Source organism: Periplaneta americana, chromosome 2 (genome assembly GCF_040183065.1).
Source record: "Periplaneta americana isolate PAMFEO1 chromosome 2, P.americana_PAMFEO1_priV1, whole genome shotgun sequence".
In the NCBI taxonomy this organism is placed as follows: Eukaryota; Metazoa; Arthropoda; class Insecta; order Blattodea; family Blattidae; genus Periplaneta; species Periplaneta americana.
This window is the reverse complement of record NC_091118.1, coordinates 179,146,357-179,173,695: the sequence shown is the minus strand read 5'-3', so window position 1 is coordinate 179,173,695 and position 27,339 is coordinate 179,146,357. Positions and strand designations below refer to the sequence as shown.

Genomic DNA, 27,339 nt, shown 5'->3' with positions numbered 1-27,339 from the left:
CCGTAAGTTGGGCATTACAGATAAAAAGAAAACGAAACAAAAGATATGGATCCAATGGACACATTTCGTGTTTCAAGAATATAAATACAGCCCTGAATGGAGTCGAGAGACTCTTGGGCTCACCTTCGGCCGAAGAGGACGGCAGTCACAATAGCTTTAAAACTATATAATCCACTTCCTACAGGTAAGAAGAAACAGTGCAGTGTACATTACACATACTTTCCGTTGTATTATATTCGGTGCTTATTGCACAGGTCCTCCGCTTGGGCCTAAAATAGTACTACATGCGGTTACAAATTCAGTGGGCACGGGTTCAATTCCCGATAAAAATTTTAGGAATTTTCTCTCTTACATAGAAGCTAGATCTATCCCTTGACTTGCATTTTGTTTTACCTTGTCTTAACTACGATATCCAGCTAGTTGTTATGAAATGTTCACATTAAGAACTGAATGGGTCAATACAGTATAAAACTAAAGTATGCAGCAATATAATTATTATACAGAAAATTCAAATTTTATACAGCAACATTATATTTTGGCTCCTTTCAGCTAGAACTCTTAAAAACGATAAGACAATAAGCAATAGCACAACAAACCTACCCTGGTTTCGCTCTCTCTCTACCTCTAATCTCTCAGAATTACAATACCTCTGGATTTCATGTCATAAAATACCACATCGTACGATGAGACCTTACTGTAATGTATTATGATGTACTATATACTATACCATACCGTAACACAATACCGTACGATAAAATGTACCTTAACATAAGCTACTATATAATATCACATTATATCAAATCACTTCATACTCTACAATTCAATGCCGTATCATAGCATATTAATATAAAACACAATACCCTATTACATCACGTCATACTATACAATACAATACAATACAATACCTTACCGTATCACATCATACGATACAATATCATAACATACCAAATCGTACGATACAATACAATATCATACCATATTGCATAAGATACAATTCCGTACCACATCACATCATACTACGCATTATCATATACTATATCACATCAAATTGTAAAAGACTATACTATATCACATAAGATACAATACCATACCATACCACATCACATATTTTCCTAAGTACTTTATTCTCGAACACCTTTAACCTTTTTGCCTTTCCCAATGTGAGAGTCTAAGTTTCACAGCCATACAGAACAACCGGTAATATAACTCTTTCATAAATTCTAACTTTCAGCTTTTTCGAGAGCAGACTAGATGATAAAAGCTTGTCAACCGAATAATAGCAGGCATTTCCCATATTTATTCTACGTTTAATTTCTTCTTGAGTGTCATTTAAACTCTCTCTGTTACAAAATATGATATAGAAAGATGTCATTAATTCTGTTCCAAACTATGGTATACGTTTGTTAAAGTTCTCAGTAATATAACGTAATTTTAATACAACTTGTGGATACTTATTTCATTGACAAATTAACATAAGAGAAACATAAAAATTAGGTACATTTCATTCTGTGTGATATCAAATTAATACAAGAAAAAAAAAACAAAAAACTCATTGTTTTGAGGGAGGCAAATTAACATAAAAAAACTGCAATAAATTATAACCCGTTTTTGTACGACTGTTGTGTCTCAGATTTTCTATTCAAAATTGACTGGGTTGGTGTTATGTTTTCTGCAACAGGAACACCAGGGCAGGTACCCATTTGATTTCTGTTCATAATGAACTATTTAAATATTATATTTTGATGCACTACAAAAGATTACAAACATTCACTACTGCACTATCTCATAGTCCTCCACTATGAACAGAATACCACACAGCGAAACATTTCGTGCGTGCATGCGCATTAATCAAACTTGTTTTTGTTTGTTCCTATACCATATTTTGGAACTGAGGGAGTATTAATTACTGTTGCTTCAATAAACTTGAATTTTTTCACCTTTTCAAACGATAAATTTTCAACTTTTATATTTTCATTTCGTGTTATGTTCTGCTCATGAGACATAATGATATAGACCAGCGGTGACCAAAACTAGAGCTGCAGTGAATACACGCGAGTGACAGTCTAAGAAGTAAAGAGACGGGGGAGAGGTACTTGGCATTAAAACTACAACCAGTGGCGGTTCGTGCACTAACATTGAGTTCATCAACCTCGCGAAAAAAAATCGCAAGCTTTGCTGTATCAGTAATGTCATTACTGTCATCAAGAACCAATTAAAAATATATACAAATGTTCTTGCTTTTTATAAATATTCCTCATGAACACAATCAGAAATTTCCTAAATTCTCTTTTGAATGTTTAGTCTAGAAAAGCACAGTTTTCAAAATTAAATAACAACTTTCATTGGACAAATTATTTCAGCCACCTTGATCATTACGCTTTTATAAAACTCTCCTCCGTTGAAAGGCTTAAGAGAACGAGCTATTTCGTTCGCCACTAGATAGCTGGCTTCCTTACATTTATTTATGTCATCTTTCTCTTCATGAAGATGATTGAAGGCTGATTTCAGTTCTTGGAGTTTAATAACTCGTTTCATTAATACACTAGCACGTAACATTCAATCAGTTTCTCTATACTATTATTATTATTATTATTATTATTATTATTATTATTATTATTATTATTATTATTATTATTAAATCAATAGCTAGTAAATAACTGATAATAGTCATCAGAAGATTAAAAAAATAAATTAAAATAGAGATATGGCGTGGTAATTATTTTATCATTGAAGGGAAGATGTAGGCCTATATATTAAGGCAAGTATATAAGAATTATGGTGACACTTGCTGATAAATAATAATAATAATAATAATAATAATAATAATAATAATAATAATAAAGGTAAAGGTAAAGGTATCCCCGTAACATGCCATGAAGGCATTTGGGGGGCATGGAGGTAGAGCCCCATGCTTTCCATGACCACTAGAATGAGGTGGTGTGGTCGGCACCACGCTCTGGCCGCCTTTTACCCCCGGGAAAGACCCGGTACTCAGTTTTATAGGAGGCTGAGTGAACCTCGGGGCCGTTCTGAAAGTTTGGCAACGAGAAAAAATCCTGTCACCACCTGGGATCGAACCCCGGACCTTCCAGTCCGTAGCCAGCTGCACTACCAACTGAGCTACCCATCCGCCAATAATAATAATAATAATAATAATAATAATAATAATAATAATAATAATACCTGTTATGCCTGTGTATTCAGCGTAATGCTCTGTAATGTCGCTTCTATTATACTACTACTAATTGAACCATTGAGCAAAGCAACATATTACGTTTTCTCCGACAGAACAGCGAATAAATTCCTCTTCCCATTCTGTACGAAACCTGTTCCTGCTAGAGACAGAGGGTTTGTAGAGCGACATGGACCGACACTGCTTACCTTCAGTACGTGAGCGAGACAGCAATGTACAAGAAACTCCCCTTACCAGTATGAATGTCTTTGATTACTTACTTACTGGCTTTTAAGGAACCCGGAGGTTCACTGCCGCCCTCACATAAGCTCGCCATTGATCCCTATCCTGAGCAAGATTAATCCAGTCTCTACCATCATATCCCACCTCCCTCAAATCCATTTTAATATTATCTTCCCATCTACGTCTCGGCCTCCCCAAAGGTCTTTATACCGCCGGCCTCCCAACTAACACTCTATATGCATTTCTGGATTCGCCCATACGTGCTACATGCCCTGTCCATCTCAAACGTTGAATGTCTTTGATTACACGATGTAATTACGACACCCGCTTTGGTCACCGCTGATATAGACTAATACAGTACTTCGTATTTTCGGAATTTACTTCCAAACTTATCTCCTTACTTGCTTCAAGTAAAATTCCCGTGTTTTCCCTAATAGTTTGTGGATTTTCTTCTAACATATTCACGTCATCCGCATAAACAAGCAAAAAGTTGTCATTTCAATTCAAAAGTTGTAACTGCCGTAATGTGTAGCAGGCGATGGACAAGGCGGAGCTGTATTCGGCGGCACACGACCTGCAGAAGAGGGACGCTGGCCTCCTGCTGTCCGAGTACCTGCGCAGCATGACATGGGGGCCGGGGGAGCGCGTGCTGGACCTGGGCTGCGGACCGGGGTTCGTGACCACGCAGCTCCTGCTGCCCCGCCTGCCTCTGGACTTGGACCTGCTGGTGGGCGCTGACGTGTCCGCCGCCATGGTCAAGCACGCCAGTGACAGATACTGCCACCCCAAACTGAAGTTCGTCCAGCTGGACCTCGGCACGGACATACCGGTCGACTCCGAACTCAGGACTCCCGGCTTCGACAAGATATTTTCCTTCTACTGTCTGCATTGGATACTAGACCAGAGGTCAGATAGCCTTCTCAAAGTCTCTATCGATGTTTTCAAACTATTAATACCAGTCAGCACTTCTGGAACTATACTCTGTCCACAATTAGAAAGGAGTTGACATTCAGGGGCGGCATGAGGTTTCTATAGTAACCGTTTAAACCAGCGTTTAAGCTAGAAAATAAATAATTGCCGCAAAAACTGCACAAACGTAATAGTAATATACGTTACAAGAGCGGTATGTTGACGTTTTCATGTTCGAGGAAAAGATTGAAAAAGCGAAACGTAGTTGAGCTTTTTTAATTTCCGAGAACATGAAAACAAACATACCGCTCGTGTATCGTACATTATTTTGTGCGAAGATCGTTTATTACATACCTGAAAGATGAATTTCTAATTAGTTGCAATGAAATCTCCATGTTGGTTTCTGTTTAATGGCGGCAACTTCGGAAAACTAAAATATCTTTCTTCAACATTGTTGCTATAAAATGTTTTCTGTGTTTACTATACTCCAGCAGGCCGTGATATACGTCTGTCTTTTTCTTCCCCCAGTCTATAAATGCGAACTTAAAACAAATGGTAAGGTTATGTAATGATTTATTTTTCATTTTAATATTTTAACAATATTATTTATATAACATATTGCAGTAATAACATCGGCATCTGGAATCTCGTTGATTTTTTCACGGCTTCCTTAATTTTACTTGTATCAGGAATGCAATAAGTTTCGTGGAGTAGTAGACTTTACTTAACTTTTGCAAATATTTAAAAACAATAATTAGCATTGCAATTTATGTGAGATTGCAGTGGTAAGTTTCCAATTTATAATTATTACTATGTTAAACGTCTCTAAAAATAATAATATGTTAAAAGTCTAAAGCAGTAAAATGAATGTCGCGCTTAAGCGGTAAGAAGAGGGAAATTGTTATGTGTGTTACGTTGGGAATACTGAATGTGGTATTTCACACTTACAGCGTATTGGTTCTGTGCGGAAAACAAGCAAATACGCACGATCTCGCACAAAATTATATTTGTGCGAGATCGTGCATATTTGCTTGGTTTCCGCACAAAACCAATCCGCGGAAAGTCTAAAATTCCAGATTCAGTAGTCCCAACCTAATACACATAACAATTTCCCTCTTCTTACCGCTTAAGTCACATATTGATTTTACTGCTTTAAGCTTTTACCATTATTTTTAGAGACGTTCAATATAGTAATAACTATAAATTGGAAACTTGCCACTGCAATTTCACCTAAATTGTACTGTTAATTATTGTTTTCAAATATTTGCAAAAATTAAGTAAACTCTACAACTCCACTAAAGTTACTGCATTCGTGATGCAAGTAACATTAAGGAAGCCGTGAAAAAAATCAATAAGATTCCAGACTCATCATAGACTGGAGGAAAAAAAAAGACAGACGTATATCACGGCCTGCTGGAGTATAGTAAACACAGAAAACATTTTAAAGCAACAATGTTACAGATAGATATTTTTGTTTTGCAAATTTGCCGTTATTGAACAGAAACCAAGATGGAGATTTCATTGCAACTAATTAGAAATTCCTCTTTCAGGTATGTAATAAACGATCTTCGCACAAAATAATGTACGATAAACGAGCGGTATGTTTTCTTTCAATTCTCGGAAATTAAAAAAGCTCAACTACGTTTCGCTTTTTCAAACTTTTCCTCGAACATGAAAACTTCAACACACCGTTCTTGTAACGCATATTACTATTGTGCACATTGCGAGAAGCTTGTGTAATATTATAAATAATTCTACAGAATAATAAAATTAATAGGTCTAAAGTATGCAGAAACAGAAGTTATGTAATTCGTTTCTTGGAGTTTTATTATTTTCAATCTATCTTACCACACTCTAAATATACTTATGTAATTAAATCATTAGACGTAGGTATGTTTAGAATCAATTACTGCTGAATTTACATCACATTAAAGTACGTTATTTTATAAGCACTCTAAACATTGAAATTCTTTATGAGTAGGCCCTTCAATATTTATTGTTAGCAGAGTGCTAACTCTTTTTACTGAAAGGCGGTTTCTAATTCCAGTTTTTACAAGATTCATGCAACTAAATCCTCGCTCACAATTTACACTATGCGATGGAATTATATAAATCAATTAGACGAAATTGTTCACTTAACTTACATGAATTGCACCACTCTTTGAAATCCATTCCTGAACATCTATTGCTCAATACATTTTTTAACATTGCCGATGCTATTAACATTTCATTTAAATTCAGTTAATTCATAAACATCTCTGATTTCATTTTCTCCATTACCATCTTCGTTTCTGAAGTCCAATGTGGTTGTCGCATTTTTTCACATTTATATTCAAAGTTTGTTGCATTTTTAGAAGTCGAGGAGCAAAATGCGACAAATGCGATTGTGACTTGAACCGTGGTTTTAATCAATGGAACTCATTACTGCGGACCGCTGGCCTCATGCGGCTCTCAAAGGCATTCATTGCTGTTCTTGAACTAATATTAACGTACTATTACTATTCTGCTATTCTTTTTCTGAGAATTGTTTTTTAATTTCTGTAATAATGTGCAACTGGAGAAAAAAAACGTTAGTTGCCTTGCATCATTACTGCCAGGGAAGGTTTTCAACTGCGACACATTTGTTTTCTTAAAAAAAAATGTAGCGTCATGTCTCATGTGATTATTGTGTCTTGATATGATAGTGGGTTATAAATGAGTTTATCTTAAGGGGAGAGGATGGTATTTTTGATGAAAAATGGCTAAATTAAAAAAAAATCTTTAAAATACTCTGTGATATGTGTGGATCACCATTTTTAAACTTTCTGCATTATGGATTTTTAAATCACTCGCCCACTTTTATTGTTGTTTCCGGTAAATTAAATTATTTTTTTTTTCTTTAAAATATCCTTTGATATGTGTGGAATGCATTGCATAACATTTTGTGGGTATTTGTGCCCTTATCGGATGTTGAGACGTCATTTTTAAACTTCCTGCGCTATGGATTTTTAAATCACACGCCCGCTTTTATCGATTTCCAGTAACTTCATTTTTTTTTTTGCTACATTGCCAGACAAAATGAATACAATTTCTGAACTATTAAAGATACATGCATGAAATTTAGAACACACATTCTTTAGACTATTAGGAAACTTTTCTCTGTAACAGAATGTTGTTAATTGATTTCATTTTAAAAATACGTCCGTTTGTTTGCAAGAAAGGAAATTAGAAAATTGTTACTAAATTTTAATTGTTTATTTTACAAACGTAGGGGCTAATATCAAAATTCTGTTACAGACAGTTTGTAGAACATACTTTTGCAAATACATTGCAAAAACTGTTTGAATCTATCTTTAAAAACGATTTAGATATATCGGTTTTAGTACAATCCTGCATTGGGTATATTTTTTTCAAATTTGAGCCCCCAAATAATTTTTTTTCAAAATATTTTTATTTGGTTCAGTTGCCACAACTATGAGCTCTCTACATACAAAAAATTAATAATTTACACCAAATAGGAAAAAAGTTTAAAAAAATACCATCCTCTCCCCTTAATACATATTACAATAGCGTGCTTTCAAATTGTGATAACTATCCAAAACTTCTCAGTCAAGAAAAGAAAAAATGAAAATGTTAAAAATGTCCGTAAATTTTTTTTCCCGACAGTTCCCTACCGTCTATCCTCAAAATACTTCTCACCAGCCTTCATCCTCACACAATTTGTAAGCGGACACGGGACATTCAAAAGTTACTTTGAACGCTTCAAAATTCCCTCTCCAGAAGGTGAATCACAACAGACAACTGTTCATTTCTTATAAGACTGATCTCTTCATAGCAGGAAGAGACATAAATTTGTTAGTCATTTAGGGCCGTATTCATAGACATTCTTAGCGCGGGCTTCCGGTGGATGATCAGCGAACTAACGTTTTTCATATTCATAAACCAGTGTTAGCGATATGATATGATATGAACCCCGTACAAGTAACCAGTCGATAGCCGGGGCTAGTTTAGTACGCTTGTAGTGTGGGCTAGCGAAATGTCTATGAATAGCACCCTTAGAATCTTGTGATATGAACTACAAACCAATTGCGAAGATATTCAAAAGACAGTGTTACATTTCGTCGTTCAACAGTTTCATAACGAAAATATTTCAAACTTAATAATAATTATTAAAGTATTTGTGTGTATAATAACCAAAACCCTAACATACCTAGTGTGGTGAAATAGGGTTATTCACACTGGAGAATTAATAAGTTAATAATAATAATAATAATAATAATAATAATAATAATAATAATAATAATAATAATAATAATATCTGAACAGAAAGTATACTCCGGGACACTTACTTCATATCCTAAGGGTGAAACCTAACTATTTTTCCCCCATTACTACATATGCTAGTGGATTGTGGTGATTTTCTAGTTTGCAGGTTGAATTTTCTTTTGCCAATTTCGTTTCGAATTTCGATACTGACAAATACTACAAATGGTAGTGATTTTGTACCTAGTATGTTGGCAGCTGAGACAAATATCGACGATATTTGTCGGTACTGGAGTTCCATGAAATTGAAATTGTACTAGATTTCTGAGCCTGTTACTGGTAACTAGTGAAATTTAAACATACTAATAATTAATTAATATCAGTATTAATATTAATACATAATAATTATTTTATGTGTTGCGTTGTGGTTATAATTCAAGACTATAGTCAGGTAAGTTTTCGGAGTTAGTACTAATAATTTCATGTGGTCAAACAAAATACATTTTTAGGTTAGGTCTCGTGAGTCAATTGTTTAGTCAAACCAATGCATTTCGTATTGCCAGACAAAATACTTGACATGTTGATCCCTTTCTCTTATAGTTTGCCTACGAAAACATATTACAAATTATTGAATTATTTAGAATAACCTTTCAACATAAAGTACGGTAAGTAAATAAGTCATGTAGCACGAAGGATCGTGTGATATCTGGTAACAGTTGGCAACACTGACAAGGACGACAATATTTGCTGTTTAGGAACTGTTCTTATATGACCCTCACTATTATGTACTCCACTGTACAGCAGGGCACAAAGTCCCGTTATCCCCTACAAATACCTCAAATATACACACTATTTACGTAATACCGGTCATAATGCAGACATACATCCATTTTACACTAACTGTGTATCCTAAGTGTCCAAAGGATCAATATGTCCTCCATAATTCTCCTTACAAAATAATGCGTTGCCAGGTTCAGTGTGACATTCGTCTCAGCATTGCTGGTGTAACCTGTTGGAAAGCGCTCCACACGACATCCTTCAATTCATTATATCGTGTCGTACGTTCCTACTTGATGAAACCCCACAGCGCATTGTCGCAGGTTGTGAGGTCAGGACTGCGAGGTGGCCAGTCGAGATGAGTTGGTAAGATGGGCGAACGGTCAATCCAGCGTTGTGGAAACCTGTGACAATGCGCTGTAGGATTTCATCAAGAGCATTGTTGCAAAGGAACGGTACAGTGACAGTATCAAACAGGAAGCACATTTTTTAATTAAAATTTCATCCTACGATAAAAGGAGTCCGAATGCGATGAAGTAATCCGTCTCTTGTTTCCACATTCGTGTGGCACAACACTAACGTTCGGTCAGGGTCATGATAGAACATTTATATGTACGCATACGGTACAAAATAAACGGACATAAAATATACACTGTTTCAAATTGGTCACATGTTCACAAATGAGCTTTCGTTTTACTCAAAATGGTTTAAAAAGTCGTATCCTAAAATGAAGATCTTCCTTCGTGAACCATCATGTACAGCAACATTATATCACCTATGTTAAGCTAACCCAATCCTGTTCGTAACACAAGCACTCAGAATGTAGGATTGTTTAAGTTTGAAATAATCAATAGTCTGAATTCATATGAGTGAGTGAGTGAGTGAGTGAGTGAGTGAGTGAGTGAGTGAGTGAGTGAGTGAGTGAGTGAGTGAGTGAGTGAGTGAGTGAGTGAGTGAGTGAGTGAGTGAGTGAGTATTGAATCAAAATTATAAATAATTAAATTGTTTCCACCAATCAATAACACTGATCAACAAAATTACACATTGAATTATTTCCTTTCTCAAAATAGCTTAACTGCCCAAATTTTGGGTCGAGAAAAACGAATATGGCATTATATTTTGTTTACTACCTCTAGTTTTGGTGATATACTAACCTCAAATAGAAATACTAAAAATACACTTTGAAATTCTTTCCTTCCTCTATATTTATAAATTAACTTAGGCCTAATTTTGGGTCGAGAAAAATTAATGTAAAATTAGATTTTGTTTAGTATGTCTAACCCTGGTTATATAGATACACTAACCTCAAATAAAAGGGCTCAATCACGTGAACGGCTTCTCTTTGTTAGTCGCTTGTACTCCTGGGGCATCTCCTGTCATTGTCCAACAGTAGTCCGCGAACATATGTGGAAGCGTTCCATTTCCCTGATACTTTCGTTCCATTTTCAAAATGTCCTGATGGAATCGCTCTCCATGCTCATCACTAGAGCCCGGATGTTTGGCAAAATACCGTTTTTACTGGGTGGAAGTAAACCATTATTTGCATAGATATAAATGTGATTTGGAGTAAATCAAAGTGATAGAACCAATTTTTATTTTGCCTATTTTGCCTTTTTAAGGTGTAATATAATATTACTTTGTTCAGTTACAAAATTACTTTCCAATGGATGTACTATGTACAGTTTACCTTGCCTTATTTCGCCCTATAACCCAATATGAATTATTAGGATGGTATAGTACTTATGAAACTAAACTTAACCCACTAGATTTGTTATAGAGAAGAATAATTAAAATATGTCTAAAAAACCTAATGATTAGGTTAGGTAGGTTAGTAGGTTATTTTACGGCGCTTTATCAACAGCTTAGGTTATTTAGCATCTGAATGAGGTGAAGGTGATAATGCCGGTGAAATGAGTCCGGGGTCCAGCACCGAAAGTTACCCAGCATTTGCTCATATTGGGTTGAGGGAAAACCCAGGAAAAAACCTCAACCAGGTAACTTTCCCTGACTGGGAATCGAACCCGGCCCACCTGGTTTCGCGGCCAGACGTGCTAGCAGTTACTCCTTATCTTACCGAAAAATTGTTTTTAGAATTTAAAGCCTTGAAAATACGTGAAATGTATATCAATGCATTATTAAATTTTATACACAAATATCACACATATTTCAAATCATATTGTCACAAACACAAAACCAAAGGCATGGATACAATACGTATCTTTGAACCCAAGTGTTTAACGAGCATTGCTTTCAACCATAGTACTAATATCGGCCCTAGAATTTATAACAAATTAGTAACGAAATACCCACATCTATTTACCTGGAACAGTTTCAAATTTAAGAATGTATGTAAGCAATTTTTTATGAGTAATTTTTAATTTTTAGATGTTATTTTATTGTAATTCATGCATGTAAATTCATTATGTATCGAATCCTCCCCTGCGCATGAGAACACTCTCTTTCAGGGGTGTGCTGGAATCATATTAATTTAGAACTTCTTTGCATTGTATTTTTCTGGCAATAAACGCTATTATTATTATTATTATTATTATTATTATTATTATTATTATTATTATTATTAGTCTATTATTATTATTATTATTATTATTATTATTATTATTTCCAGAAATCCAAGTTAAAAGAATAATGCGATCTATAATATTTTTGAAATCTAAAACCAAGAGTTTGATTACAATGTAAGATGCATAAAACTGAGCACGCATTTTCATAAAATAAAAATATGTAACACTTTATTGTTCATGTTAACTTTATTCACTTTCAGAAGAGCTGTGAGGAACATATTTAACTTGCTTCGCCCTGGTGGAGAAGCTCTCATAGTATTCGTGGCCAAATGCCCCATTTTCAACGTGTACAACTCCCAGTACCAGAAACCCGAGTGGAGAATATACATGGAGGTAAAGTTTGTCTCATTAACTGTAATGCCTCTTTACTAGTTACCTATGGATTTAGGCCTTCTATTAGCTAGCCTTATGAACAGTAATTTCAGTGAAGATTTTTAACACAACTCACAAAATATTTAAAGCAATGTTTAGTGCCCTGAAATGCAGAGAGGGAGATATAATATGTGTTCTCCTTGAAAGCTCTCCCTACCCAGATCTCCTGCTCTCGAAGGATTACTTTCTTACATAGGAATAATTTTGCGCAGATATATTAAGCGGAAAATTTAGAATTTTTCATCACAAATAATGTGAATTTATATTATAAAATGAATATTTGTTCCGCCGTAACTGTGTGGTGTAAGGCATCATGACTTGGATTAACATTACGGAATGAGCAGCGATTCGAGTTTTCACGAGGAAGAAAATTTTTACATGAAATTTCGGCCAGTGTATGGGACCGGTGCCCACATAGCATCGTGATGAATAGGGCTAGGATTTTGATGATCTATAAATCATGGAAAAATGTCCTAAAACAATGCATTTATGACCTAAAAATCTTTAAAAAATGCCCTAACAATTGATCTTACATAACTGGCTTAGTAGGAAAAGAGATTTTGTACTACTTAATATTTAGACTAGTAATTAAATTAAATTTTACATAATTTTTTCTAAGTAGTATACTTTAATTAATTATTTTACCTGATGTAGTTTCCATGTATGATCGTTCACCTCTGCGTCGGCATGTGGACGTGAGGTCAGCAGTCAGATGGTCGGTCTTGGCCGTTCATGAGCTGTAGCGCCATGGATTTAATTTACTTTTAGTTTCCATGTAGTCTACCACAAGGCCACTCTTATCCGGAATTGGCAGGTATAGAGGAGTCTATATTGAATGGGTGGTTGTACTGATCCATTACATGGGGTGTACTACGTTAAAATGCCAATATTTGTGTAGAAAAACGTTTAAAATATTAAAAAAATAATGGGTATTAATGGACAAAATGTGTAAAGAAAATATCAAAGGAAATAAATATTATTATACATTAATAATGGAGATTTATGGCCAAAATTAAATGAAAATGCTTAAAAAATGACCGAATAAAACAAAATATGCTCTTATGAGTTGAAATAGGCAAAAAATGCAAAAAATAATGCCCTAACAAATATGTCTTAAACACTCAGTTTATCACATAACATATAAATACTAAAGCAGCTATGTTTCTGGCTTACTGGAAAAAAGATGCAATTTCATCAAAATCCTAGCCCTAGTGATGAATATATTTCGGGATCTACAGTGAGTACCGAAATCTGGTTTCACAAACCGTCTATAACAGCGACGGGGGTGGGGAGGAATCATCGCGCTAACCACACGTTACTCCTGTACTGAGCGTGCGGAGTGTGGACATGAGGCCAGCAGTCACCTGTAGATCTTGACCCTCCATGGGTTGTCGCGCAATCTATTTGTATTTAAAAATGTGATATTCAGTGAAAGGTAAACTGTCTCCACTTTATACTACCTTGATAATAAGTTAGTTGGCAAAAATTAAACTTTACATTTTTCACTTTTAAAAAGTTACTACTAATTAGCAATTTCGATAGTTTTTCAAATGGTTTTGTCTTTGCAAATTCGTATATAGGTCTCAAATGTACTAAGCGTGTTATTGAACGGTCCGCAGAGATAAAGTAGCACACAGTGCTCGCCAGGAAATGGGTTTCGCTCTTGTGAATTCCATGTAGGCACATTACTGTTGCAGATCGAACGCCCCTGCCGAGGAAAAAGAGTGTACATTTTCCCTGTATCGAGTTTTTTATTTATTTACCGAAAATTATTCATCCAGTCTTTTTAACTAATTTCCTTTCTTCACGGTATTGTCAATTTATTTACATAAAGATTTAACTATCATCTACGTATTTACTGCACTCATTAGATATCTAACTACATGATATTAATTCATACTTACTTACAAATGGCTTTTAAGGAACCCGCAGGTTCATTGCCGTCCTCACATAAGCCCGCCATCGGTCCCTATCCTGAGCAAGATTAATTCTACCATCATATCCCACCTCTACCTAATCCATTTTAATATTATGCTCCCATCTACGTCTCGACCTCCCCAAATGTATTTTTTCCCCTGGCATCCCAAATAGCACACTATATGCATTTCTGGATTTGCCCATACGTGCTACATGCTCCGTCCATCTCAAAAGTCTGGCTTTAATGTTCCTAATTATGTCAGGTGAAGAATACAATGCGTGCAGTTCTGTGTTGTGTGACTTTCTCCATTCTCCTGTAACTTCATCCCTCTTAGCCCCAAATATTTTCCTAAGTACCTTATTCTCGAACATCCTTAACCTCTGTTCTCTCTCAAAGTGAGAGTCCAAGTTTCACAACCATACAGAACAACCGGTAATATAACTGTTTTATAAATTATAACTTCCAGCTTTTTTGAGAGTAGACTGGATGTCAAAAGCTTCTCAACCGAATAATAATAAGCATTTCCCATATTTATTCTGCGTTTAATTTCCTCTAAAGTATCATTTATGTTTGTTACTGTTGCTCGATGATATTTAAATTTTTCCACCTCTTCAAAGGATAAATTTCCAGTTTTTATATTTCCATTTCGTACTACGTTGTGGTCACGAGACATAATCATATACATTGTGTTTTCAGGATTTACTTCCAAACCTATCTCTTTACTTCCTTCAAGTAAAATTCCCGTCTTTTCCCTAATAGTTTCTCGATTTTCTCCTAACTTATTCACATCATCCGCATAAACAAGCAGCTGATGTAACCCGTCAATTTCAAACTCTGTTATCCTGGATTTTCCTAATAGCATACTCGAGAACAAAGTTAAAAAGTAAAGGTGATAGTACATCTCTTTGCTTTAGCCCGCAGTCAATTGGAAAAGCATCAGACAGAAACTGGCCTATATGGACTCTGCTGTACACTTCACTGAGACACATTTTAATTAATCGAACTAGTTTCTTGGGAATATCAAATTCAATAAAAATATCATATAAAACTTCTCTCTTAACCGAATCATATGCCTTTAACATAAATATTAAATTTATTATTAATTTAATCATTTTTCTGTGTCTATTCCTGAGTACTATTTATTTATTTATTTAGTTTACTTATATTTACTTACTCACTCACTTACTAACTTACTTATTCACCTATATTCATTTATTTATTGATCTTTATTCCTTATCTATCTGTCTATCTGTATGTCTACTTACTTACCATCCAAATATCTACCCACCCACCCACTTGCGCCCATTTATTTATTTATTTATTTATTTACTTATTTACTTATTCATTTATTTATTTATTTATTTATTTATTCATTCATTCATGTTTTATGTACATGATTTTAAGTTCTACTTATTTATTACTAATTTTTGTTAATTATATATATATATATATATATATATATATATATATATATATATATTCATTCATTCATTGAACTGCTTATGTGCAATATTATTTTGTAACTATTATTATTATATGCCGAGTAAACGCCAAAACAAACAATGCTGAAATTATCGTTCATCTGCTGCCCACGTTTCCCTAGCAACCAAATATTTATTTATTTTATATGATAGTTTGACATATTGTATTCAGTGTTGGGGTTAGAGCTGCAATTATGGTTCTCACAACAGAGGAGAAGGTGTTTATCGTCGAGCATCATTTCCGGTCATATGGAGTGGGGCGTCAGAATGGGCCGAGCTTGCGCCACGTTAAACAGCAGTACCAGGAGCGATTTAACAATGAGGCACCAAATAACACAGAAACGTTAGCTATCGTCGAGAATTTTCGTCGTACGGAATCAGTCTTATGTCGCCTTGCATGCCATAATGACTTCTCTTGATTTTCAGAGTATGTTTGTATTTCAGGACTCCATATGACCGAAAATTATGCTCGAATATAAACACCCTCTCCTCTGTTATGAGAACCATAATTGCAGAAAACAACACAACACTGAATTCATAGTTTGTCAAACTATTATATACAATAAATAAATATTTCGTTGCTAGGAAAACGTGAACATAATTAATTTCAACCTTTCTTTTCTTCTCTGTTTAATTCGATAATATAGATATTAGTAATGATTTGAAATTAATAATACCAAATAAGAGAAAAAATGTAAGAAATAGAAGAAGAGAATAAACTGTTTAATCTGTTTACAGACTCTAAAATATTTTTGATATATCAGGATGTCCATCGTTTCATATCGCCCTACCATCAGTCAGAAGATCCTGGAGAAGAATTCAACGAACTGCTTCGAGAGGTGGGATTGGATGTCATTAAATGTGAATGCAGAAAAAATGAGTACACCTACAACAGTACTGATTGCCTCAAAGGTGACTATCAGCTTTTAATGTTATCTATACAAGAATGTTATGTCAGTAATATGTTTCATGCTCAGTGTAAACGGTTCAATAAGATGAAAAGTGAAGTATACTTTAACATGAATAAAGATACAGGATCTATTGTTATTGTTTTAAACTATGTGATGACAAAAATTAAAATTATGGAGGAGCTGGGATTTGAACCCAGGACTTTCTGCATGCGAAGCAGACACTCTACCACTGAGTTACACCCCCTGACTCTTATGACTACTATTAAGAATGCTTATATAGAATATTGCCACCTAGCGGTAAAAGTTCAAATTAAAATATGGCTTCTCTTTCTTGTTCATTATACCAGAGTCGATCAAAGCTGTCAATCCATTCCTTGACCGCATTCCACAAAATCTACATGAAGAATATCTCAATGATTGTCTACTAGAAGCATCAAAATTAAAATTTGTCGAAGAAAATAATAATGCAGGAGAAACACTCACCGCTGTTCGATACGAACTCATTATCGCATACGCGCGAAAACCTTGAATGCTCGTGCCATCTACAAAGTGGATTGAAGAAACTGCGGCCGATCTCGATGTCTCGGTCGTAATGGAGGAGCCTGCAGATTTGTATTTGTTTGTTGGTTTAACCTGAAATCAACAAATTTTATGAAAACTACAATTATTATAGTGCAAAATACACGACAACGAGTTTTATAGTACAAATATGAATTCTTAGCAAAACACTGTCGTTATGTTATTAATAAGGATGTGAAGATGATGTATTCTTTGCACCTGGGTGCGAATTAGCGGAAGGGTTGGGGGGGGATTTCCCCCCCTGTTAGAAAGTTATCCCCCTTTCATAAATTCATAGTAATATCCTTACCAGGGATAACTTCTATCCCCATCACAAAATATATATTTTTTTAATATGATTCCTACTTTACAAATTATAAAGTAAGCAAAGAAAATATTATTGATGTATTATCATTCCGGCAAGCTGACAATAATCAATAACTTAGAAATTATGCATCTTATCTTAAGCCTGCTCATGGATTTAATTATTATTATGATCAAGATGCAAGACAAGCAACTCAGTGTGACCAATCGTTGATGTGTATCAAATGAGAATAACAATAATTTTATGTAATTATGGTATTCTCTATATAGGATTTTATCCCCCCTCATCAGAAATCTTAATTCGCACCCTTCTTTGTACGATTCTGAAAACAAGTTTCTCGACATTTCGTCGGAAATCAGAATTGAACATGTAGTGAATACAAAGTTAATTCACAAAAATGTAAAAATGTGTACCCAGACCTGTATTTACGTATGAGCCACATAAGCCCGGGCCCAGAAAATTCGTAGGAGCTACAAAATTTTGAAGAAATAATGGAGCTGAAATTGTATTTTCAATATTTTTCTTACTTCGCAGATGCCTGCTTTGAATAGTACCCCATAGCATAAGTTAAATTGTTGCTACATGCCACTTTATTTTACAGTTTGACTGAGAAATGCCTAAAAATTTGCGTAAGTTAGTTGGCGGATGATGCAAAATGTTTTCGGGTCCAGGGGCATAGCACTAGCTAAATACAGGGCTAGATATAGCTGCCTATAACCCCTGATAACTTTCAGATGCATATATATTATATTATGTATATTTGACTAGACTCTAGAATACAGGTAAGCGAAGTGTTGTAGCATTAGTGACCCTTCCATGTCAGATCACGGTGTAAGGAATATATGGTCAGACTGGAGGAAAAACAACAGCCGATCAGTAAAGGAAAAAAGAAAAGAGTGGTGCGTGATTTGGTTGTTAATTTGTTTTAGTAACATTACATTCCTTTCCTTGCACCCTAATAAAATTCGGTAACAGCAAAAAAAAGAAAAAAAATTATCTCTTTGCACCAAAAACGCACGGTAAATTGACACTGCAATAATCTCTTCTACGAAAGTGTTCTTTATTTCAATATTATTTCATCGTAACAATGTTTTGTACTGAAATGCAATAGTATGAATGAAAGAATTAGTCTTTTTGTACAGTTGGGTATGATTTGTCGCAACACTACGGCACAGTTTCAAGCTATTACCACAGTCTAATACATACAATCACGAAGCTCAGTATGTAGGGAATATGCATCCAATGACAATTGAACTTTAGTTGCTAGCCACTAGGATCACTACTATCGCACAATCTATTGTTCCTAGTACTTTCAGTTGCTAATCGCTTGGAGCATTGTATCGCAAGAAATGCAAAAAATCACCTCAAGCTTCATGGCTGTATGTACTAGACTGTGCTATTACTTGTATTCTTGAGGCCTTCGATAATATTCCGAACTGGTAGTTTGAGAGTAGTAAAGGGATCCAAAGCAATCAACTTTTGGGCTCCTTGACTCAGGAACAAGTGGGCACCTGAGTCGCCCCTTTCTTACACCATTAAGAGTACCGGTACCTAACGTATTTTATATTACAAAAAAAATAAATAAATAGAAATAAAGATTTATACAATTACATATTATAAAATGTTGGAAATTTAAGGACCCAATTAAAAAAAATCCTATTTTCTTTCTATTTCTAAAAGAAAAGTTATATTTCATTGATACTTGCCCTTTTTTAAATTTCATATTAAAAGTAAAGAACATAGCAAAACATATTGTAAGAAATATGGTAATAATAATTTTATTACTCGATACCTAAGTAAATTTAGCAACTGGGATTTTGTTTCTGTCACATATAACCTTAAAATACAGTATACTGACGGTGAGAAGCAGAATTAGGAGGGTCATCATGAAATTTGTACACGAGGTGCTACATTTGAATATTTAATATTAACATGCCAGTGGTCGACATCTTAAGGTCACTTCTAACTTTACTATTCTTTAGTAATCTTCAATTTTAAAACAGAACAAAAGAGTGTTTATCCATCAGATGTCATGAGTTAAGCTTGAGAAACAATTACGTAACTAAAATTTCCATATCATGTAAGACATAATTAAGTGAGAAAGTAAATTGTGTCAACATTTACATTTGAACAGTAAGTTAACAGTAGCATTTCTAATGGCTCAAAAATTTGAATTTGTCTGACACTATTCATATTATTACACTTGTTAAATTAACAACTAAAATATCATCACTGTGTTAAATATAGAAACTATCATGTACTTTACCTAAGTGACTAGTGAAGATTGCATAGTCCCAGAAAACTAGTCACTTAGGTTAAGTACCACAGAGTGTCAATATTTAATATAGTTAAAGCTATCAATTTAACAAGTTAAATAATATCATTAGTGATATTGAACTATGTTCTTGGAATAACATAAATAACTCGCGAAAGAAAAATTAACGACAAAAGTCCCAAAATTCATGGAAAATAACATACAGAAATAAAAATAGTCTACAAGCCCAAAATTTAAGCAGCTTGAATTACTGTTAATTCTAAAATAATTGAAAAAAATAGCTATTTTGATTATGGTACCGGTATTTTTAATATATTTTTTACCACTTCAATGTAAAAATTGCCCAAAAGATTTTTTTTTATTTGTCTAATATAATGAAGTTGTACTGTACGTCTACCATTGGCCTATGTTATTTTATATTAAATGGAATATATGAAGCAGTGAGTTCCAAAACTTTATAAGTGTAAAAATTAAAAAAAAAAAAAAAAATGAGATATCTATTTCAGTCAATTCGGTGCATTATATTACACCAAGTGTTTGTGTCAAATCTAATTGTTTAGGAGTTTTCTTTAGATTGAAAATGTAGAGTTTGTTCCAAAACTCTGTAAGACATTCAATCATTTTGTCTCAAAACTTAATACAATTAAAGAATGGTAATTTTGTAATCAAAGCTTCATACATTCTAATTTATCTAGATGACCCAAAAAAACTTCATACAGTCATACTCTGTACTAATGCCAGCACTGAAACTGTAGAATCAGCATGGCATTATAAAGCAAACAATAACTTATTTGGTATTTTTCCTGTAATTTTAAGGTAAAGTTATATTTTTTTCTTGAGGTTTGAATTGACAACACTGCTTCCTAGTAGCAAAACTCAAAGATGTACTGAAAATAAAAAATAACACTTCTGTAATGAGTGGCGTGAAAATGTAGCTCTCAAGTTCTACAAAGACATTATTGAAGGAAGTGTTGTGGAAAGTGATCTTGATAAATATGGAGATCAAGCTTTTCTTCATTTAAGGGTGTGATATAATAACAGAAGTTTTAAGTACATACATTTGAATTAACACTTAATTTAAATTATTGATAAAATGGCAAACTTACTAGTGTTAATTATATAAGCACGTGTGGCTTAATTTAAAATGTTAAAGAAGGTTAGCTGTTCGTTACTTTTAATTGTAATAATCATAATTTTATATGAAAGAGTAAAAAAAATATTGTTTCAGGTTTGGATTAAATAATAAAACTACAATTTTTTTCAGTCATTACTTATGACTAACTCAATTTTCTGTTATTTTTAAGTTGCAACAAAACTCCATGCTTGCAAACAATTTCGTATCAAAACTTGATACATTCAGTTGTTTGCATCAAAACTTGATGCATACCGGTACGTATTTCAGTTTGTTATTGTGTTAAAGTATATGTGAAAAACATGAACTTCTTTTTCTCAACTTGCTCTTATTAACTAATTTTGTTCATTTTGGTAGCGAACAATTCAAGAATTGCAGTTTGGTAAAAAAAATTTAAGATTTTCTTGCTTCCCAGAAAAATTATGTCAGTTGCACTTATGAAGTTTTGGAACTCACCGCCTCATATAGACTTTTTATGTGTTAATATGTTTCGTGTCTTCAAGTGAATATTTAAGTGATACTATGCTTCTTTTAAACTTTCAACACATCTCTTTAAATGACCATTTCTCGCAAAAACGTTCTCTGTAGCAAGAATTACAAAATTTCAAAAATGCTTGAAGTAGGCAATTAAACTTTCGCATTTTCAATTTATATCATAGTATCTTATCGTACCGGTACATGCAGACCTCAGTATTAAGAGTGTATCTTTACATACACAGAAAGTAACAGTGAATAATAAAAAAGTATTTTTATACAAATGTTTATCGGTAATTTGCTAGGAGACGTCATTGCACATAGGCCAGTTTTACACTAATCCTAAACATCTTACTAAATATTGAACAAGTTCTGAATTATAACCTAAAATAAGTCACTTTCCCCGACACTTATTCATAATAAGGTGAAACGAGCAACGCATCTTGTATTTTTGGTCCAGGGAAAATACTTCATTTTACCGTGGTCTATATGCAACGACGTCTCCTAGCAAATTACCTGTTTATCAATTAACAAGTTCTTTAATTATCGCTCAATAGATATGATTCTAATTTATGCTTACTACTGAATAGTTTGAGAAAATGTATAATTTGAACCATCTCTTGAGCTCTTTTGCGTTATGTACTATAGTCACTAAGCTGAATGAATGTGATTCAACAGAAGACACATTTTATCAGAAAGTTATGTTATATTATTTTTATTTGTAACTTATCTTTAAACAGAAGTCAGATTCTTTTATATAAATTTAAAAGTACCTAGATTTTTCTTCCTATTTCAATGAACTTTCACATATACACCTTTAATTGTATGCACCAGTTTTTCTAAGGTTTCCTCTTCCTGGTGCACAGACCACAGATAACGTTTCATGATTGTATGAACACTGTTCGATATTTATAAAAACAAATTAAACTGATGAAAGTACAAATGTGTTAACAGGTGAAGTTTGTAGAAGAATTATAAGTTATTTAGTTCAAATACTACAAATACATATATGATTGATCCTAAAAGAAAAGACAAAATAACTAACATTCTCTTACTTCCTAAATCAGTCCTCCTAAAGCGGCCCATACACATGAGACATACCGATACCTCGAGGCATGTGGCAATACACAGGTCTCATGATATATGGTTTCATGTATCATCAATCCATACACACTTGAGATTGTACCAGTGAGGAAAAAAATACCCAAACTGGAGAAATAGTACCTGGTGAATGGAAATATATACTGGGCACTTAAAGTCTTACAAAGACTGCCAAGATACTCAGACATCTCCGGAAAGGAAGTACATTTGTTTTTAAAACTAGGACAGAAAATTCAGACTCTTCAATTATAATCAAAATTACAAAGTACTCGTATCATCTTTATCATTCTCCACATCCAGGGTTTCTGATTCATTTCCGGCAATGTTTTCAGCACCTTTTCTTGGAGTTTCTCTGTCTGTTAAGAAAGTCAGCAAGTTGAAGTACCAAAGGGTGAGTACATAAACGCTGTCTGGTGATGACCTTGTAGTTTGGAAGTCCTTGACTTTTTCAATTCCCTTCGAAAACTGCACCTGAAGTTGTGAATTCGTTTTGCCACAAAATCTTTCGGAAGGATTTATTTCTTTACACTTTTCAATATGTTTCTCCACTGCTCCATTTTTTGCATTTCTATCCATGTATGATTTTAATTTCACATTCCACAAACATGAAAAAATTTCTGTACATGTTAAATTCCTCCCAGAAGACTCAATCATTAGAGTTCATATCTATAACAATCATATTCATATTCATATTCATTTATTGCGTCCAACTGATCATATACATGATATGGAACATGATAAAAGTAACACATAATTACTAGGCTACAACATAATTAAAATACAACATAGTACATTAACTAAAATACAACATACAAAATTTCAACAAAAATTATAAATAATTTCCACATTAACAAATAACAACCACAAGATCAGATGTAACACTTTACAAGACAAATCACATTTCACTTAACAGCCTGGAGTCAATTTCGACCAATCCGTCCTTCATGAGAAGACATCCCTTCTCGAAGTCAGGACCTTGAATAAAGGAAGTAAAATGTTTGAAGTAAGGCGTTCTTTTTCTATTCAGTTATGGCAATTTTCAATACATTTGTTCATACTGTAAAAGCAGTTTTTGATTAAAATTTTGTAAAGAGCTTTCTTAAATTTCTGGTGTGCAGTTATTTCTTTAAGATAATTTGGTAGGCTATTATACATAAGAAGACCAGCATGAAAGAAACTATTTTTATATAGGGTTGTGTTAAAACTTTTAATAAAAATATTATCTTTATTTCTTGTATTCTGCTGATGTATGTCTGAATTTGTAGGAAAACTATATAAATTATATTTTGATATTCCACTTTTACTACGTTATACTACTTTTGACCAATAAAACGGTACGAAAGGACGTGTTTCAACCAATCATGGCTGTTTATCGCTAAAATTTTATCACTTACCTAGCATTTGTTTGTTTTTATCACTTCCTTAGCGTTTGTTTCTTTGTTTCAAAATGAAAATTCTTTACGGTACTACAAAACATGCTTTGTGATCATCATTTGTTTCCTGCATAGATAATCAACTGAAAATGGTGGCTCCATTCAAGCATTTTGGTGAAGCTAACATTAGTGAAATAGAATTTCAGTAAGTCAATTCTGCAGTGCTCGGGAAAGTGACATAAGTCAGTTTCCACAAACCTTTTTTGATAATTTATTGACAACTTACACTGGTTTATGTCGATTTGATTTTTTTCTGTATGAATTATTGTAATGGGAGAAATACTTATGTATTTTTTTCCAAGCAAGCAGATGTTCCGTAAGTTGTCAATAAATTATCAAAAAAGGTTTGTGGAAACTGACTTGTGTCACTTTTCCCAAGCACTGCAGAATTAATACCTATTTTATTGTATTAGAGTACTTTATTTTGTCTAATCTTTATATACTTTCTTCTAATCGTGTAATAGTCAATTAAATCCCACCCGAGTTTTGATTTTCTCTAGTTAAATCAAAGCCTCTTCTAGTGAGATTACTGTTGATAAAATTTAAGGTTTCATAAATATACTGTCTTCGCGCTACGAGTTGGCGCGGGGAGTAGATAGGCAGGACGGGGGAACTTTACGCTACACTCTGACTTGAAAACTTCAGTCCACTTACTTGGATACACGGGAACGGAGTCAGACATAAAAGATTCCGCATCTTCGGTGTTGTCGCTATAACTATCATTATCACATTTTTCAAAATTTCTGGAGTATGATCTGTCCATGATAATCGTCTGTTTATGTTCCAGCCGTGTATATTAATTCGAATCTCTCAACAAAGCCATTAGCCCCACCGCCCCCATCCTGATGAACAACAATGAGTGTTCTGGACACATTTACGGCAGTCAAAACTCCCGTAACATTTTTATTGTGCCAGCACTTGGGAAACGTTAAATTGGTAGGCCTATCTATCCGCATTTCGTCCAGATACAAAATCGGCTTTTTCACTTTCCTAAGCTTTCTTATTTGCTGCAGATATCTTCACGTATTCTAATTTACAATGTTTTCCTCCATTTTTTTTGCTGCACACTTCTTCCACCTGAAATCCTTTTTCTTCAGTATTCGTCTTAATGTTGTCTTTCATTTCAAATCAATTTTCTCTTGTAAAAGGGTGGACGTTTGTTGCAGCTTGGTACTATTTTTTTACTTGTTATTTAACGACACTGTAATAACTACTAGCTTCTTCAGTGTCGATTGAATTGATGATGGCGAGATGGTATTTGGCGAAATGAAACCAAGGATACGTCATAGATTACCTGACATTCGCCTTCCGCTTGGGAAAACCTCGGAAAAAACCCAACCAGGTAGTCAGCGCAAACGGAAATCGAACTCACTCCCGAGCGCAACTGCAGATCAGCAGGCAAACGCGCTACCTCCTGAGCTACGCCGGTGCCCCTCTTTCTTTTTCAAATAAAAATTCTCAATTATATCTTTTTTGTCAATCTCCCGTCGAAGTCATCTATATTTGCGTTTCGGTAGTCTGGACGTTTACATTTTTTTTCTCCCTCAGGTGTTGACAACGCACTTTCTTCTGTGCAGTCTTTCATTTCATTCCTTATACGCTGTATTGTTCTTGTGGATAGATTAGAGTACTTTTCTACCTTTGCTGTAGGTTTCGTAAGAGGAATACAAAGGCACTGTTGTTCTTTTTCTTCATCACAGAATTATTTTGCACTTCTAATAATATTCCTTTCTTCGCTATAGATTGTCAATCCTTGTTTCCTCTTTGTCGACATATTTACAATAAACAAAAAACTGCTATAAACTTAAATAACAGTATACAATAACATAAATTCTATTAACTATATTATTATCAACACTATTAACACGAAAAGCAAAGGATAACTAAAAGCAATACAAGATTTGTGGTATACTGAAAACAATTATCTTGTTGAAACTAATAAAACACTACAGTAAAAACCCCACTATTATTTTCACAAAGTCTCAAAGACTCATAGACACGTGCAGTAGATGTTTGTGAAACAGGAATATTGCTGTGAACAGCGCGGTGTGCATGCACGACGGTTTCCCCTCCGCCCCGTCTAAGTACTTCAGCCGCCTTCTCCTGGCGTGACAACAGTAAATACAGGGTAGTGGCAAGATATTGTAAACACTATAATTTAGTTGTAATGTTTAAGAAATAATAAATTATAGACTTTATATACAGTTTATTATTATTATTATTATTATTATTATTATTATTATTATTATTATTATTATTATTTCATTAATAAATTTATATACCTTTAAAAACTGAAATTATTTTATAAAATACATTTATGTAACTGTAATCTAATGTAAACTAACAACAGAACATTTAAGGTTTAATAAATTACATAATTTGTAAGTAGTAAATTATTATCATTTAATAAATCAATTTACTTATCTTATAATGCTCTGTTCTCCACTCCAATACAGATTATAATGTGATGTGGGTCTCAAAGCAACAGCATACACGTTGAAACATGTCAGTCCTCGTCTCGAGACATGTATCAGTCTCCCATCCAGGGTGGTATCAAGTGAGACCATAACAATGATACGGGATATGGGTGATTCTATGATCGGGGGACATTTTCAGCTTAGTAAAAAATTATTTTTGAAGTTGCAAAAACGAATACAAAAACAAATTTTCTCAGTACTAACGGAGTAATATTTTGATGATATATAGCCAGCAGAGCTGAATTTGATGTTTCATGCTAATGACATTGCGGCCATGCTAATGATTCAATTCTTAATTCTAATGCTGAGGTCTGGTAGGAAAGCTAAAACCTAATAAAAATAACCATGCAAAAAAAAAAAAAAAATCACTTATTTTTTTATATTCATGTGTTTCGTAATTAGGCTCCGCATACATAGAAATTGTTACTATGAATGTACTAGTAAATGTCATTTAATTTTAATTTAGTTTGTTTAATTTTGGCTAATACCGGTAACCAGTGGCGGCTCGTGATAAAATATTATGTGTGTTCACAACTTTGTGGTTCCAAAATCGAAGAGAATTTGAAATCATACGTTTAGTCTAATATCATGATTCCAATGTTTCACTATCGAAAAAAAAAACCGTATATAAATTCAAAACAACATATAATAATAATAATAATAATAATAATAATAATAATAATAATAATAATAATAATAATAATAATAATAATAATAATAATGAAACTCAGTCTTTTTATTTCCAATTTTTCTTGGTAAGCCAGTTTACCCAGTTCTTTACTGTTCAAAATTACTTGAACAGAGTTCATTGTTTACATTTGTTAAAAATGAATACATACTATGGTCTCGTTATTTATAAACGCGTGTGTTCAGTAATATATTTTGATTCACGACACACTGATACACTATAGCCTATACCAGTACTGTAATCCCACTCGCATAGATTACTATAAATAC

The 27,339-nt window shown here is 33.7% G+C and overlaps 1 protein-coding gene and 1 non-coding gene across 2 annotated transcripts; one reads left to right on the top strand and one right to left on the bottom strand.

Moving 5' to 3' along the window:
• The first annotated feature begins 49 nt into the window (after positions 1-49).
• LOC138694885 (juvenile hormone acid O-methyltransferase-like) lies at positions 50-26,282 on the top strand. The gene is made up of 5 exons (XM_069819049.1): positions 50-184; positions 3,948-4,321; positions 12,126-12,258; positions 16,461-16,608; positions 16,955-26,282. The coding sequence occupies exons 2-5, from the start codon at positions 3,954-3,956 to the stop codon at positions 17,134-17,136; spliced, it is 831 nt and encodes a 276-aa protein (XP_069675150.1). The 5' UTR covers positions 50-184; positions 3,948-3,953; the 3' UTR covers positions 17,137-26,282.
• TRNAA-CGC (transfer RNA alanine (anticodon CGC)) lies at positions 16,780-16,851 on the bottom strand. Its single transcript has one exon. It is a non-coding gene; the product is annotated as a tRNA-Ala (tRNA).
• Positions 26,283-27,339: the final 1,057 nt, after the last annotated feature.

Coding starts and splice junctions, on each gene's coding strand:
- LOC138694885 (XM_069819049.1), top strand. CDS start 3,954: ATGGACAAGGCGGAGCTGTATTCGGCGGCACACGACCTGCAGAAGAGG. Junction 4,322..12,125: donor CATTGGATACTAGACCAGAG/GTCAGATAGCCT, acceptor ATTCACTTTCAG/AAGAGCTGTGAGGAACATAT. Junction 16,609..16,954: donor CAGTACTGATTGCCTCAAAG/GTGACTATCAGC, acceptor TCATTATACCAG/AGTCGATCAAAGCTGTCAAT.